The following is a 16,979-nucleotide window of genomic DNA, read 5'->3' as shown; positions in this document are numbered from 1 at the left end:
GCACAGGAGCTCTTACACTCAGGGTCCGTCTACACTAGAAATGCTACTGCAACACAGCTACGGTGCGTCGCTGTGATGCTGTAGTGTGGATACGCTGTACTGTTTGTAACCTGGGGACTTGGGCCCGCCCACTGCTAAAGGCCCCTCCCCCAGCCTAAGGGGAGGAGTCACTGAGCCGGGATACAACCAATTACGTGGGACAACGAATGAAAAAATAGGAAGGGGCGTGGGGGTCACAGGGTCAAACAGAGGGAACCGAGACACAAAGCCGAGAGCCCCGGACAGCACCCACTGCTCCTGGAAAGTGTGAAGGGAGCCAGCGGACGCTGCCCAGAAGAACCCTGCCTGGATACGTGAGTGGACAGAGGAACGGAAGCAGGCCCCACAGTCGCAGAGCGCCCCCCAGCCAACCTCCTCTCCCTGGTCTTGTAGATGGCCATTTTGGCCAGGGCCAGGAGGAGGTTGACGAGGAGGTCCCGCGACTTCGTGGGGTCACGGATGGGGTGTGCGTAGACGAACAGGTGCGGGGAGAAGTGCAGCCAGAACCTCAGGAGGAGGTTCTGGAGGAGCTGGAACCGGGGGTGCCGCCTGGCGCACTCCAGATAAATGTGTGCCAGGGTCTCCCTCACGCCAGGTCAGGAAGGGGAAGTACAAAAGGCCAGCCTAGCAGCTCAGTCAGAGGGAAGCTGCTGCTGGGGAAGTCAGCCGGCTTACATAATTACAACAGCAATGAAAGGGGTTCTGTAGTAGGCGTAGTTAATCCATCTCTCTGAGGCCAGGTCTAAACTACAGACCTATGTCGGTATAAGTACGTCATTCACGGGTGTGGAAAATCCACACCCCTGAGTGATGTAATTATACCAACTTTAACCCCCTGTGTAGACAGCACTATGTCAGCGGGAGAGCTTCTCCCATCGACATAGCTACCTCCTCTCAGGGAGGAGGATTAACTATGCTCACTCCCATCGGCGTAGGAGCATCTTCACTTAAGTGCTACAGCAGTGTTTTAAGTGTAGATTTGTCCTGAGAGACAGTAGTTAGAATTCTTCCATCAACATAGCAGTGTCTACGCTGGTCGTAGGTCATCTTAATTACATTGCCCAGGGCATGAAACTTTTCACAACCCTGAGCAATGTAATTAAGCCAACCTAACTTTGTAGTGTAGACCACCCCATATAAAGAAAACCTTCCAAACATGAGCTGAATGTAATCAATGCAGTGACATCTGCCGGAGTCTGCAGAGAGCCTGAAACAATAGCTCTGAGAGGTGTGAACTGCCCCTTCATCTCAGCGGGATGTTAATTTTGAAACCTGATTATAATTAACATTTAATTATATCACTGCTGATTAATTTAGTAGAAACACCCAACTAACGTGAGTTGCCAGCATTGCTGAGTGCATTGGGAAACGTGAAGGCTGGGGAAGCTCATTGTAGTTAAAGTCCCTCACACGGGAAAATAGGGCTTGTGTCTGTTATTTCTTTTTTGGCAGATAAATAAGGATGAACTGTTTGGTTTTTATATTAGAAATCCAGGTCTTCTCTGCCCTGTTTTTCCAGACAGAGTGTATGGACAAGTGGAGAACTAGTAGGTGTTTGACATCAAAGACACCAAGGAAGTGAAACCGGAGAAACTGAGAGGGGAAGGGATTTTTGGAAGATTGGGATTGCCTGACCAGATCAGCCCTTGTCACCTGTCTAGTCCAGCAGCCCATCTCTGACAGCCGCCAGCACCAGGTGCTTCAGAGGAAGGAGCAAATAACCATGTAGGAGGCAGATGTCAGATAAGCAAAGTCTCCTCCTCACCCCCAATAGTTAGAGATTGGCTGACAGACTGAAGCACGAGGGTTTACATCCCTTCCAAACCTTTTTAAAGGACTTGCTGGTATAACTCTGGATATTCTTGTTGTTCATATAAATGTCTAGCGCCTCTGTGAATCTTGCTACATTTTTGGTCCCTCTGACATCATGTGATCAGTTACACAGGGCTTGTCTACACTTAAAATTTACAGCGGCACAGCTGTATCAGTACATCTGTGCTGCTGTAAGAGTGCTTGTGTAGTTGTGTTATGTAGACAGCAGAGAGCTCGCCCGCCGACATCATAAAACCACCTAAACGAGCGGCGGTAGCTATGCTGGTGGGAGAGAATCTCCCATCAACACAGCTCTACACACAAACACTTACATGTCGCTCAGGGGAACATCCCTGAGTGACAAACGTTTTGCCGGCATAAGTGCTAGTGTAGACAAGGCCACAGTCTAATTACCCATTGTGTGAAAATGGTTTCCTTGGATCACTTCTGAATTTTCCACCTTGTAATGTCAATGTCCCTTGTTCTTGTGTCCAGAGAGAGGGAGAACTTCTGTTCTCCATCTGCCTTCTCTAGACCAGTCATGGTTCTATAGACTTTTATCATCTCCCCTCTTGCTCAATTCCATTCTAAAGTAATAATCCCAATCTTTTCAGTCTTCTCTTCATAACTGAGCTTTTCCAGGCCTTTGATCATTGCTGTCATTATTCCTGAACCCGCTCTAATTCTACAGTACTCTTGGAGGTGGGGTGACCAGCACCTTACACAGTATCCAGATGAGACCAGTGATTTATATAAAGGCATTGTAATATTCTCTGTATTATTCTCCATCCCATTCCCTATTCACCCTTGCAGCTCGTTTGTTCTTTTAAAATGCAGCTGCACATTGAGCAGAGGTCATCACTGAGTTGTTTATCGTTACTCCTAGGCCCTTTCCTGGGCTGATACAGTTAATTTAGAACCTCAGGTGTACAAGTAGTTTAAACATTTCCATCCAGCATCCCTTACTTTGCATTTATCAGCCTTTTTATTCAGACCTTTGATCCTTTGGGTTTTGTTGTTTCCATGATTTTGTGTTAACAGCTGTTCAGTTCAAATGCTGTGAACACATGGAAGAAAAACTCTCTTTGCTGCCATTTCTACACCTCCCCTCCTTCCCTGTTCCACATTGCTGAGAATCCCAACAGGTCCTCCAGGGAACACCAAACTGGACAGTCATGAGATTTCTAAAGTAAAAAACAAAATACAAAACTAACCAACCAAAAAACCCTTTCAAAAAGAGCTTTCCAGGCAGCCTGTGTCCAGCACAAACAAGCAACGAAGGGCAGAAACCCAGATTTGTTTTCTCTGCCTTTGCAGGCCCTCTAGCCTCCCCTCTGCCCATGCAAGCTCAGAGTTTCCCCTGTGCTGCTCCGAGAGGAAGGGAAGAGGAGATGCAGTCCCTACCGAGGCCAAAAGCCTCAATTGCCACCTAGGTGCAGGGATCCCAAAGTGCGTTTCCAGGCACAGAGTGGCCAAACTGCTGCTGTGCGGCCGGCAAATCCTGCAGCACTTCCCACTCCCTCAACTTCGACATGCAGCTACCTGTGATAATACAAGAACCTGCAGCCCCCGGAGAACTGGAAATCTAGGCCTAGCGTAAAATACACTGAACTCCATATCACACACCAGGGAGAACACACTGGCTGGATTCTTCATCGTCACGTTGAATTCTCCTGCCTGTGTGACAGAATCTCCGCCTCGCTGCACTGGAGCACCACAGAAACCAGGGGCATTTGACCAAGTACGTAGGCCCAGCCACGAAGCCATGAGGCTCTGAGAATGAACCACTACTAACAGTGCATTTGGGTTTTCCTGCATTAGGGTCCCTTCACCTGGACGATATTTCCAGCTCGCAGTTCACGGAGGGAAGGAACAATCCGAGAAGATGGGTCTGTCCAGCATGGTGGTGACCAGCATTCTTGCTGTCTTCTCAGTGACGCAGCTTGGTGAGTCCCTGGCTGGGCAGCCAACTCGATCACAACTCTTACGATGGTTGGGGTATTTTTAGGCTCCTTCCCGCCTCCTGAGTTCCTTCAACCCAAACAAGTTTTGCCCTTTTTCGAAAGGCTGCCACCTCCCATTACTGTCAACGGGACCGAATCCACCAGGCTCAGATGGCCCCAGTAGGTAAATGTGAGGCTGTCCATAGTGGTTTCCAGAGCTCACCACACCAGGAGGGATGGCCCCTTGGGGTGTGTCTTCACCGCAGAGCTAACTCAGATGAGCAGCTCCCATGTTTGAGCACCTGGGTGAGCCTGGCCTGGGTGTGAGCAGCCGCACTTCAAAGCCGTAACCCGTGTTACCGGGGCCTCACTGCCACTGCGTTCTCCCATGCGTGCTAGGACTCGGGGCACATCCCAGGGTTCTTTGTGCTTCAGTAAGACGAGCCAGTCCATGATTCTGTCCCAGTAAATTGTGGGAGAACGTGTCTGCCCTTCTGGGCACGGGTGTGTGGGGGGAAGTGTGGGAAGGCACAGAAGGACTATAAACACGCGAGTGATTTAGTCTGTGTGCTCACAAAGTGGGCAGGTTACCAGCCCAAGTGGAAGCCCCACTTCGGCACTAGCCTGTACCCCCAGCCAGGCCACTTAGCCCATGCTGAAAGCACCACTAAACTCGGGTGAGGGGTTTGTGAGTGGACAGCAGGGGGTTAGAGGCAGCACCTGGGTGAGAGCCTGGGTTAACTGCAGAGAAGACTTAAGTCACCATCAACGTGCTGGGCTGGGCTGGAGTCAGACTGGTGACCGACAGGCGAGGGGCTCTGTAACCCCTGGGCAATGCCCTGAAGCATCCATCCCCCAATTAATTCATTTATCTATGGGACCTCCTTGGAGGGGGCTATAGATAAATATTACGTACCAGAACATGGAGGTTTTAAAGTCAAGTAGTAGGAGGTGCTGGAACCAAGGCTATCTACGCAATTTGTGCTGTAAGACACTCTTTCGTTACATGATCACAGACTAGTCTTTCCCCACATGGATTTTCAGCCAGGCTTGAACCCTAGACTCTGCAGAGCCACAGCATGGCCCTCGTTGAGCTGAAGGAGTACCTGGTAATGGAAGTAAGCTGTGATCCTTTACGGGGACCAGCCGCTAGAGGGTGGTGTGACACACACTCTGCCAGTGGACTACGCAGATATTCTGTGTCTGGCTCTGGGAAGGGAGCGTGGCCTAGTGTTTACAGACAGGCTGGCCAGACAGATAGATATGGCAGATCATTATTATTATTTGATTTCATTTAAAGAAAGGCAGCTTTACAGGATGGTGGAGACTTGGGTCTCCTGTGTTAGAGGCCTAGGATATATTCCCAATTCTGCTAGAAGTTCCCTTATCTCTAAAGGGGGTGGGATAACAGTTGCCTCTCTCATAGTATAGAGGTACGAGGTCATGGTGGATAATATTTATGTGCACTTTGTAACTCTCCACAGCTGTGAATGCACGAGCTGAGATTTGAGTTGCTGATTTCTGGGCGTCCAGCTCACCTTTCTGTCCTCTAGACTGCAGAGTCTTTTCTACGACGGGCCTGTCTGCTGGCAGTACAGTCTGTGGGCTGACTCAAGGAGGCAGGACAGATTCCTAAATGTAGGACTGTCCTGCAAAATTGTAGACAAGTGGAAACCTATCTAGTCAGTCATCCGCTCTCTGCCATCAAGGATAGGAGAGGGCAAGGAGACTCCTCTGCCAAGCAACCAAAAGAGAGCCCTCCTGCACTTTTGGGCGTATGTTTCAGGTTGAATACTGAACCTGAAATGACAACATACGCATTAGGACTAGGCAGGCAACTTCTCTATAAGAGTTAGAATGCAGATGCAAACCAGTGTGGGGGTGGCTTTTTTAATCATCATTTTTAAGCCAATCTCCTGATTTTTGAGTGCATGATGTTCTCAATACTGCAGCTGGGAGACTTTGCACTGACTGAAGTGATAAGATGTCGCGGTTTTGGGGTGGGAGTGCCATGACTGGTCCTGGTTCTATGGGCCAGGGCTCCCAATAACGCGCAGATCTGTGGAATGGTTTGCAGGTGACCCGCCCTTTGGGCACCATCATATCCTGCGTCAAATACAGCACAGGTCCCAGCCACTCAGCACAAAGCGCAGGAGGGAAAGTACTGCACCCTGCACAACCCCAATCCCGGTGGTGGACACGTGCTGCCAGTCTGATGTTTCCTATGAAGGGATTTGCGGTGACAGACTCAGTTTTGTGATTTGATTGGAACTCTCACAACACGTGATGTTTGTCTTAAAACCCCAGCTCCAGCAACGGAGAACACCAGACTCTCAGGTTTCAGTTAGAAAAAAGGAGCTTTTGCCCCTCCAGTTTACAGAGAAAAGCTTGGAAACCTGACCTGAGTGTGACCTGAAAACTCCAAAACAGAAAAAGAACCCAACCTTGATTTTTTTTTTTATTTTAATCTCATGATTTTTATTCTTGGGATTTTTTGGTGGCCTGACTCGTGATTTCTGAAGGGTTGGCGTTGGCCGTGCTGCAGCCTGCCAGAGACACGTGCCCAGGGAGAAGTTTGCGATGACATCCCGCCCAGGAGGCAGGGCTTGATCTGGAACGTAGGCCTCATCTGTACAAGAAAAGCTGCCGGGGTTAACGAAATCAGTTTCAAATCAGTCAAGTTAAACTGGGATAAACCCTAAAGTAAATTCCCCTTAAACTCAGTCATTCTCCACTTCTGCGTCTCCCCAGTGCTGGTGTTGCCAGGGGCTGGTGCAGCCCCCAGGGCAGGTTAAAGCAACCTTGAGAGCGGCCCTAACTCATCTGGCTGTTCCAGCAGCCAGGAATAATGGAGGCAGAGAAACATCCTTTCTCTTGCTCCGCAACAGACCTCTAGCAACCTGGTTTCCAGCCAGGGGCCTCCTGCCAGGGAGTGTCCCAATGTTACAAGCGAGGCGGTCCCAGGGGACCAATTACAGATGCTTTATGGCTCCATTACACAGAGCCACGGTACAGCCACACACTGCTCCTTTACAGGCAGAACGAGAAAAAAGGAGCCGTCAGGGAGGCGTTGCTTTGGTTCTTTCTTCAATTTTTATGGAAGCATCAGTAGTGGTTCCAGAGTTAAGGATCTACTAAGATTTGCCTTGGATGCAAAATTAAAATCCTTCAGTCTCATACTTTAATTATTGCATTTAATCTCCAGACTCACTCTTCAGGGGACGATTGATTTTTCCATATATTTTTTTCTTAGAGTTATAGAACCACAGACTGCACCCCGACCCAGAGTCTGGGAACAGCGCACACAGACACACACACACTGTGGGGACTTCCCACACACAGGCCACTTCCCAAAATTGGAACTAGAATCACAAAAACCCCCCGATTCATCTAGTTCATCATCTCTGTTCTACCAAGTACCGCCAGATACCTTCCAACTGTGGTCAGGCTTCCTCCCTCAATCCCCAGTTCTGCCCCTACCTACCGGACTAGGCCTGGTCCCGGGGCGCTGGAGAGGCAGCTGGCTGAGCAGGAGGTCTATGGGTTGAGAAGTGAGAGGTTGGAAGTGCCCCCGGTGCACCAGGCAGCATTGCTACGTGGAACTCTTCAAGCTCCGGTGTCTGGGCCCATTGAAGGTGAAGTCCCCCAGTCCCAGGTCACACACCCAGTATCACTTCCACACCCCCAAACCTCCAGCACAGCCTTTGCTCCCCTGCATCCCTGCTTCACTCCCTGCCATGCACTTCAGAAAGGCCAAGCTCTTCCCTCCTGTCCCCCGCATCCTCACTCACGCCCCATGCTCCTCTCACCCCATATGACCATTCCCTCCTAGTCTCCAAGATGTGGCTCCAGGATCCCCCTCTCACCCAGCCCTGCTGTCCTGCACCCTCCTGCAGCCCGCATGTCCTCCACATACTGCCTTCCATGGCCCCACGCCGCAGCACGCTCCTTCCTACCCTGACTACTTCCAGACCACTGACTCCCCTACCACAGTCATTTTTTAACCATTCCCACATGTAAGCCCAGACACATACAGACACACTGGTCCATGGTAACAATGATATTTATCAACTTGTGAGAGCGAAAGGTGGTAGAGGTATAAAGGGCATGGGAAAGAAAGAGGATATGAGGGGAACATATTGACCACGGGTGCGGGGACAAACTATGTACAGGGGGTCAATGTGTTATGAGGAAACAGGGATCATGAATGCATAAACAGAGAAATGTCAAGTAGCAGTGAGGTATTTTACCTCTGTATTTGGTATGGGTGCGACCACTGCTGGAATACTGTGTCCTGTTCTGGCACCCACAACTCAAGAAGGAGGTTGATAAATTGGAGAAGGTTCAGAGAACAGCCACAAGAATGCCCAAAGGATTAGAAAACCTGCCTTATAGCGATAGAGCTGCAGAGCTCAATCTATTGCGCATAACAAGGAGAAGGTTAAGGGGTGACTTGATCACCATCTGTAAGTGTCTGCATAGGGAACAGAAATTAAATAATGGCCTCTTCAACCTAGCAGAGAAAGGTATAACAGGATCCAATGGCTGGAAGTTGAAGCTAGACAAATTCAGACTGGAAATGAGGTGTAAATATTTAACAGTGAGGGCCATTAACCATTGGAACAATTTCTCAAGTATCGTGTGGATTCTCCAGCACTGGCCATTTTAAAATCCAGACTGGATGTTTTTCTAAAAGATCTGCTCTAGTTCAAACAGGATTTGACTCAGGGAAGTTCTCTGGCCTGTGTTCTAGAGGCGGCCAGACTCTATGACCACAATGGTCCCTTCTGGCCTGGAATCTAGGACTATCTGGTTGACAGGTGGGAGAAATGCAGTTGTGTGCATGGGCAGTAGGTGAAACAGATGGGGAACATGGGAGACCTTAGATCTCTGCAGGGAAGGAAGACAATACACCTCAAAACTGGAAGCTAACCATGTGAATAACAATCCCTGCTGACACATATTAGTTAAACAGCGCGGGAAAATCCGCAGATTAAAACACGTCAGGATCTTACAGTTAAGGTTAGTCAAGTGCAAATGTCCTTTAACTGATTTTCTCTTGAGCACGCTTGACTCGATGCGAATGACATTTTCGTCTGGATAGAGCTTACGATGTGTGTAAAACAGAAGAGAATCTCTGTCTGCTAGGGAAAGCAAGAGAGAAGATGTGGGGAGAGTGTGCAGGAATAAGAAGGAGGGGGCTGAAAGAGGAGAGACACAGGACAGAGCAATGAAGGGAGGAAATCCAAGGGAGAGGAGAACGGAAAGTAAAGACCGCAGGAGTGGGAAGAAAGATACGGGAGAAAGACAAAGAGATGGCTGTAATTCCAGGGTTAGACGGAGAGTGTCAGAGACAGAGAGAGACAAACACAAGCACACTAGAATTTAGGGAACACCCTCTGTTAGGCTTCTGGATTCTCAGCCATCACCTCTCTTGGGCGAAGACCCATGTCTCTTTCCTTCCTGACTGGAGAATGTCCAGGCTGTCCAGTTCCCTGCCTACACTGTGAATTCTCTAGCAAGGCAGACTGCCTACAAAGCCAGTGTCTGCACTTTGCTTTCTCTCCAGAGGTTATGAAGAGGGTAATTGTCACACAGCTCTTTCTAAGCCAGGACATTTATTCCTCAAGTGAAAGCATCACAGAGAAAACACACTAAAAGCAAACACAAAAAGAGCCTTCACACATGCTAATAAACTTACCAGAGATCATTCCACCTCCAACCAGGGCTCGGGTAGGAGTCAGTCCTTCAAACCCCACACAGGGTTTTCCCGGTGGTGACAGGTTCACAACTGTCCCAGAGTCAGGCCCAGAATAACAATGTCAGTCTCTCCTTTACACTCCTAGGGCCTTTGATCTTGAGACTCTAGGAACAGGACTGAGCAGCAGACAATGGTCCCCTCCTCAGGGCACTGCTTCATAAGGCTGGGTTTTCACATTCACCTCGCTCTGACGAGTCCCCAGCCACACCACTTGACCTGATTTGTCCCAAAAGGCCATCTTTATCTGACACATTGTTCAGTACAGTCCTCTGAAGTTCGAGACAGTTCCCAGGGTTCACATCACATCTCCCCTCTAGAGAGGTTACCTACAATCCTGGCCCACAATAATACATAACCTTTGCATTTAATCCAGTGTATTTAAATTTAATCCAGCTATATGTACATTTAATTCAGTAAGGTTTTTCAAGGCTATTGCAGGAAATTACCACATCTGTCACAGTTAGATAAATTGATTGATTGATTCATTTATTCATTCATTCATTGGTTTTAAAGAAGAGAGTTGAGGAGGTTGGAATGAGGAGACTGGAGATTCGGGGAAGGCTGCAAGAAGAAAAAGGGCAAGTTAAAATGAGGGAGACCCCCAGGGAAGGGTGTGGGGGATTAGGAGGTTTGGGGTCCATTTTGATGGAGAGGGGGTATTAATTTTTCCACTGTAATGAGTGTTCCTTCCCCCCATTATTTTGGGGGGTCTCTTTCAGGACTGATCCCCACTATGGCTGAGGAAGAAACAATGGTGTTTGGTGCTATTGGAGAACGGGTGATTCTACCCTGTATTGACAGATCCCAACATGATGGGGTGACCTGGAAATACAAAAATCAAGTTGTGATCAAGCATCAGGACCGCATCTTGAAAGGTAGCGCTCCAAATTCACTACCCCTTGTCACTGATACAGGGCTAGAGGTTCCCCTCTTTCCTAGGTAGAAGCTTTCACCCACAGCCTTCTTACTCTCCCCACAGGCATAACTCGGATGACCTTTCGATCCGACTTAAATAAGCAGGAGATATCCAAGGGGAACTTCTCTTTGACACTGTTGCAGCTGGAGAACTCTGATGCCGGGAAGTACGTCTGTGAAGTGGGTTCTCGAACTTTTGAGGTCCATCTGCAGGTGTTTACAGGTGAGTGGCCAGGGACAGTGCGGAGATGAAAGTGCAAGGCCTGTCCTTTGTCCATCTCCTCTGTCCTGGGCTATCACAGATCACTTTCCTCCAGCTGCCCAGAGCCCTACCTCCTCACATTGCCCTTCTGCTGAGATCCCCATGCTTCCCTTCAGTCACAGCCCTGCCCTGGAGGAAGCTGGTGGAGAACAGGACTCATTGCACGGGCTCTCTCTCTTCACAGTTACAGGCTCTCCAAGTGGATACCTCCTATCTAATGAAAGCCTCACGCTGAAGGTACAGGGTACCTCAAGTGCTGGTATCACTTGGCATGACAACCACGGGAAAATGGTGACACACAGTCAGTCGCGAGAACTGGAGAATAGCGGATACAGCCTGCGCATACACAGCCTCCAGGCTGAGGACAGTGGAACCTGGAAATGTCACATCAGATCCTCATCTGCTCTGCTGGAAATACCCTATAAGGTGCTGGTGATAGGTAGGAGAAGCCATGGCTCCTGAGTCTCAGAACTTGATACACGCCTCGAAAATGCAGAAGATGGTGGAGAAATCCCAGCAGATCCTATCTCCTCCTCACACACGGGCCCAAGGAACGGTCACTCCCCCAGTCCATTATCTAGGTTCCTCATTCTCAGTATCCTGAGCAATGCGGCTCCAGGGCCTTCCTCTCGGGACCCCCAGGCTCACAGACCCTTCAGCACTGGGGGCTGGCTCCTGAGCTCTTTTCCCTTGGCTCAGTCTCACCCTATTCCCCCTAATTCTCCTAAACAGTCCCCCTCCTCCAGGGGTTTGTGCATCTCAGACTCATGCGGATGATTCTCATTTCCTCCCCCCAGTTGTAGCTTTGCTTAGCTGGATGGATTTAGCTCTTTGACTCTCTCCCTAGAACCCAGCCCTTCTGGCCTCCTGAACTTTTGTGGCTCTTCTGTGAGCTCCTCCAGAATTGAGCACACTAGGCCAGGTGGGGTCTCCTTAGAGCTAGACAGAGGGACTATCCCCTCCCTGTTCCATGGGGAGGTTGCAAAATTGATGATGAAGGTATTGCTTCCCACACTTCAGCATGTTCTCCTCTTTCTGCTCTGAATTCAGGTTTTCATAATTGGGCCCTGGAGACACACTATGCAGCTGTTAATTCCACAGTCCTCCTCTCCTACACTCTGAGCGCTGACCGCCAGAAGATAGGAGAGTTGGAGAACATCAAGGGAGGCTTCGAGTGGAAACCAGAGGAAGACAGACAGTATCAGGAAAAGTTTAACTTCAGTGTCACCTCTAAAGGGCTGCCCTGGTCTAAGCAAATGAACAACATGAGGTTTACAGTGAAAACCAGCAACGACCTGCAAGTGAAACTGCACAAAGTCCAGTTCAAGGATGCTGGCTGGTATCGGAGCCATTTCAAATTCAGCCGTGGCCGTGTGGAGAAGACCATCCACCTGGTGGTGATGGCTGGTGAGAGGAAGTTGTGTCCCCTATGGACTCTACAGGGGAAGTGGGGCAGGGGTCTGGGAGGTGCCCCGCAAAGAGGTGCATCCTCTATAAATACCCCTGAGACTCTATCCCAGACCCTATGGAAAGATCCTTCTTCCCCCCTCATTTGCATGTCCCTCTCTTGTTCTCTTTTCAGTCTCTGCTAATCCTGTTGGGCCGCACTCCAAATCGGCCAACGTGACCCTGCTCTGCCGGCTCTCGGGTCCCCTTCCACCAGGAGCCCAGTTGTTCTGGGAGCACGTGAATGGGACTGAGAAAGAAACTCAGAAGGAAGATCACAATGAGGTGAAGGTGATGACCAAGACTGCAGGGCGGTGGAGGTGCAGCCTCAAAGTGCGGAACACCGTGGTGACCAGCACTGATTACACCGTGGGTAGGGAGACCACCACCCCGCCTTCACTCGAAGCACCACTGCCGCTCTCTGAGCGTTTCGCTCTACGTCTTTCTCTCCTGCTCACTCACTTCTCTCTCCACAGAGAAGGCCGCTGAATGGAACATCTACGTGTTGATTGGGGCAGGGGTTGGAGCTGGCATAGTGCTGCTTCTCCTTGCTGGCCTGTGTACTTTCACCTGTACGGCCCGGCAGCGAAGAAGGGTGAGTCCCCAAGTCCCGGCAGACTGCAAGGAAGGAAAGTCTCCCCATGGTACTCAGGATGAGTCCCTGAGGATTCCCTCCTTCAGAGGAGCAAGTGGGAGGGAACTAGGAACTACCGCCCCTGGGGAAACAACCGTATCCCAGTTAACTCTGATCAAAGCTGCACAGTCAGTGGAGGCAGATGGCTTGAAACCACCAGCCACTTTGGAGGGAAGAACTTTAATCACAGAACTGAGGGCTCATGCCACACTGCGTTTTCTCTTGGCAGCGACGGGCGGAAAAGATAGCACGAGTCAGGCAAGACTTGATTGAAAAGAGGACATGTCAGTGTCAATAGTAAGTACAAATCGAGGCACCTCTGAATAGGGAGCGATGCTGGCCGCAGGGATGGGGGAGTAGGATATGGCCCTTTCTCTTCAGGCTGTGTCTAGAGATTGCAGTTACCTCCGTTGTGGTAAACACCATTCAGTGCATCCTCACAGCATTCACACTTATGTTTAGTGGATTGATGGTCACACCCCAAACCTACACCAGCGCAGCATTGGCTGGTATTAGCAGCATTCATCCCAGAATTCCTAGCATTGCTCCGAACTGCAGTGATTGCCCGGAGCCGTCTGGGAGGCCACGCAGGTGCCCAGAGGGATCGTGGGAGGAGAAGACAAAGTCGCAGAATGCCTCCGGGGTTCGAAAACCTATAACGATGTCCAAGTAAACCAGCACATGCTGCTTCGCTTTCATTAGAACAAGGCTTCCTCACTGAGCAAAGAGCTGGCATTTCCTAGGATTTGATGATTACATGCTCGGAGGCATCAGAAGCGGCTGTGGAGAGACAGTGGCAGCTGTTCAGTCATTACTAGCAGAGAGGCAGGCTGGCAATCTTAGCTGGAGGAGAGGCCCTGCGTGCACCAGTGAGTGGTGTGGGGTCTCTGCATGGATAAAGTGCTCACTGCCCACAAGCTATTTTGGGCCAAACCCAGCAGCACAGAGCGATGGGACTGCATGATTGTCCGCCAGTCCTGGGATCACCAGCAGTGGCCACAGAACTTCTGGCTGAGGAAGGCCACCTTTCTGGAAGCCCAGGGAGCTGTCTCCTTACTGCTCTGTGGGGAATATGATAGTGGTTATGGTACCTGTTGCACCTTTCACATTTGCAAAAGCAGCGGAGAGCTTTCTAGGCCTACACGGATTGTCAAGATTAAATGGCTTGCTTCAGTCTTCAGGTGGCCAGAAACTAGATCTCCTGAACCCCATTATAGGAATACTGTTGCCAACAGCATAAGAGATGCCCTGTGCTGGATTTATATGTGGAGTACACTAATGAACCCTAATGGTTTTATCTGTCGTCTTACCACGGTCACTAAATGTTACTCAGCTCCCAGCAAATGTTACTTTGGGAGGGGAGGGCGGGGTGAGTGGAAGCGACATAGCGGTGATTATGTGCTGGGTGACAGGAACGTAACTCGGCTTCCGTTGGCTTTGATGTCAGTGCAGGTAGCACAGTTAGTTGTGCTTCAGAAAAAGCCCTTCTTCGAGATAGACAAAACAGCGCAACTAGCTGTGAAACCAGACGGAGCTGTGCAAACGGTGCAGCAATACAGTCACGCCGTGGCAATGACGTGCATTAAGTCACACAAATGCCTGAACAACTTTGTATAAATATTGCACTTCCCCCCCGCTAGGTAAAGTCATTCTGTCTTCTAGGCCTTCCAATCTGGCCAAAGGCCAGGAGACTGGCAGACTCAGTGGGGTCAATGCATAGTGCAGGGGGCCTTTCACCTCTACAACACTGGAGCTCACGCTGTTTGTGGGTTTTGGCCTTCCTCTGCAGCGTGGGCACGGTTCACTCACTGGTGGATTAAAGTCTGTAAACCATGATTTGAGGACTTCAATAACTCAGTCATAGGTTAGAGGTTTATTCCAGGAGTGGCTGGGTGAGGTTCTGTGGCCTGTGTTGTGCAGGAGGCCAGACTCGATAATCATATTGGTCCCTTCTGACCTTAAAGTCTTTGAGTCTATTTCATTTCTTTCTCTTGCAGTCGGCTGACCAACCACTATACCCATGCCTGAGACAGAAGGGTGACTGAAGTCTCTGCCAGTGATAAGACATTCTGCGGCCCCCGTTGCTTGCTTGGATCCAGCTCACCTTTCCTTCCTTCAGTGCGATGCTTTGTTCTTTCATTTTTCTCCCAGCCTCGTTGCCATGAAGGGATCTTATCAGAGTGCGGCTGGGACACAGTGAGCAGGACAAACGCCCACCCTAGGGTGATGGCTCAGCCCCAGCTCATCAGGGAATGTACTGAATGTAAAATGTACACAGAAGTATTTTGCTCATATGCTTGATCTGACCTCCTGGATTTTATCTCAGATGTTTCCTGTATCTGCTCCAAATGCAATAAATCACTTTAGAGTTTTCATTGCCAACTCTGACTTTATTTCCTTGATACACCAATCATGTCTCTCTAATAAACCCCCCACTATTGGCCTCCCCAGATTACCCGCTCCCCACACTTCACCTACCCTGCTGCCAGAAGCCCTCCCTGATTCCTGCATCCTGTGTTCCCCTTGCTCCCTGCCTTCCCCGATCCATCACTCCAAGGAACGCTGGAGACGTTCCCTTAACTTGGTATTTCCATGCTTCTAAACGTTTGAGGTGGGTCTCCTGATGCAACCTGACTGTCACTAAACATAGGTTTTGTTTGTTAATTTCCTGCTTTCTTATAGAAGGTTGGTTACCTGCTTGAGCGGCTCCCCAGGAAGAGATCGAACGGGAGCTGCACTGTGGAAGCTGCCCCTGGTTGTGCTGAGCCTCCTGCGAGATGCCCCAGAAAGGTCTGTGTTTCTAGAACATTTATATCTCCAGAGAAGAGTTAGTGACTATATTTGTGCTGAGTAAACCTGCTGCATTTAGCAGTGACCATAATCTGTGATCTGGAAAGGACCTCCAGCAAGGATCGGTGTCACCCTTCCTGAAACACCCCTACGGCCTCCTCCACATTTCTGGAAAGACCCGTGAGCAGCTGCATCACTCCAGCAGCAGGGCGCCTGTCCTGAGTCCCACTTTCGGCAGGAGTAATACACACTCTTTCACCTTGCGACCCGCCCGCGTGTGACGCCAGCCCTCAGAATGTGTGGCAAAGGCCCCAGATCATACACATTTCTTTCCCTCTCCGCAGCTGTTTGTGTGGATTCAGTATCACACTTATTCTTGCGAGAGGCCTTCTTAGTCACACACGCATACACAAAACCTCCCTGCAGGCATCCTTTCCCAGGACTGCCCGCACACCTGGTGAGCAAGGCTCTGCCATCTGCTGCAGGAGGGGGGTGCTGGGGTGAAAAGGGCTGGCGCCAGCATTTGGAGGAGAGTTGACTGGCCAGGACAGCATGTGGATGGGTGGTTCCTATGGGGCACGTTCACCCACCCCCCTCTCAACAGCCAGGGCCAGCAGCAAATGACAACAATGGTGTCCGAACTCTGTCACGGTTATTACACTGACCCCGTTTGATACTCCACCAGCAGAAAGTACAGTGGTTATTCCAAAGTGCCCGGAGCCTCCTCCTCTACCGAGGACTTGCTGTGACTCCTGCTGCCGCATTACAGCGCTTTGATCTCCTACAATGGCTAGATCATATGTAGAAACCTCTGCCGGGGAGCTAGCTAACGTGCTGCTTAGCTCAAGCGGCCGGGATTCGTGCTTTTCAGCCCAGGGATCGGCCCACAGCTGACACGGCTGAGGGGGTGTCCTTTCACTAGCCATGAGAGCAGGCCAAAGAAAGACACGCTGCGTGGCCTGCTGGGCTGGGAAGCGCATGGTGGGCTTCGGCAGTCCCCAGTGCTTCACGGCTCCCCCATGGCTCTGTGGTGATTGAGCCCAACGTCTCTGGAGCTTTCAAAAAAAAACCTAAAAACCAAAAAGCAGAAGCCTCAACTGTCTGAGCCGCAGCTGTCTGCTTAGGGCAGGGGCCGCAGCAAACACATCAACCTCTACACGTGGCCCAGTCACTAGAGAGGGTCAAAGGAACACCCCACCTTAGCCTGGCTCACACATTGCCTCCGGCCAGCAGAGCTTGTCCCGGGCGTCAGAGAGCCCCGGCATTTAAAATGCCCACGTGCACCTCTGGAGCTAAAGGTGTTAGCTGCTAGAGCGTGAGCGAAAGGAAGCACCACCCCTCAGACACCACCCCTGCGAGGGGGGCAGCGTCCCATGG

The 16,979-nt window shown here is 50.3% G+C and overlaps 1 protein-coding gene across 2 annotated transcripts; it reads left to right on the top strand.

Annotated features, from left to right (window-relative positions):
- Positions 1-307: 307 nt before the first annotated feature.
- On the top strand, positions 308-15,183 carry CD4 (CD4 molecule). 2 transcript variants are annotated; one of them, XM_067546344.1, is made up of 9 exons: positions 308-353; positions 3,673-3,797; positions 10,275-10,430; positions 10,535-10,693; positions 10,917-11,171; positions 11,783-12,139; positions 12,315-12,551; positions 12,655-12,773; positions 13,042-13,110. In XM_067546344.1, the coding sequence occupies exons 2-9, from the start codon at positions 3,737-3,739 to the stop codon at positions 13,108-13,110; spliced, it is 1,413 nt and encodes a 470-aa protein (XP_067402445.1). In that variant the 5' UTR covers positions 308-353; positions 3,673-3,736. The 2 variants fall into 2 exon arrangements, with proteins under 2 accessions (XP_067402445.1, XP_067402443.1); XM_067546342.1 differs by lacking the exon at positions 308-353 and adding an exon at positions 14,810-15,183 and having other exon boundaries at positions 3,574-3,797; positions 13,042-13,109.
- Positions 15,184-16,979: the final 1,796 nt, after the last annotated feature.

The sequence above is a fragment of the Emydura macquarii genome, unplaced genomic scaffold (assembly GCF_026122565.2).
Source record: "Emydura macquarii macquarii isolate MOO-44397 ecotype Brisbane River unplaced genomic scaffold, CSIRO-AGI_Emac_v2 contig_1119, whole genome shotgun sequence".
Taxonomy (NCBI): Eukaryota; Metazoa; Chordata; order Testudines; family Chelidae; genus Emydura; species Emydura macquarii.
The sequence above is the reverse complement of the archived record's forward strand: the minus strand, read 5'-3'. Positions and strand labels throughout refer to the sequence as shown.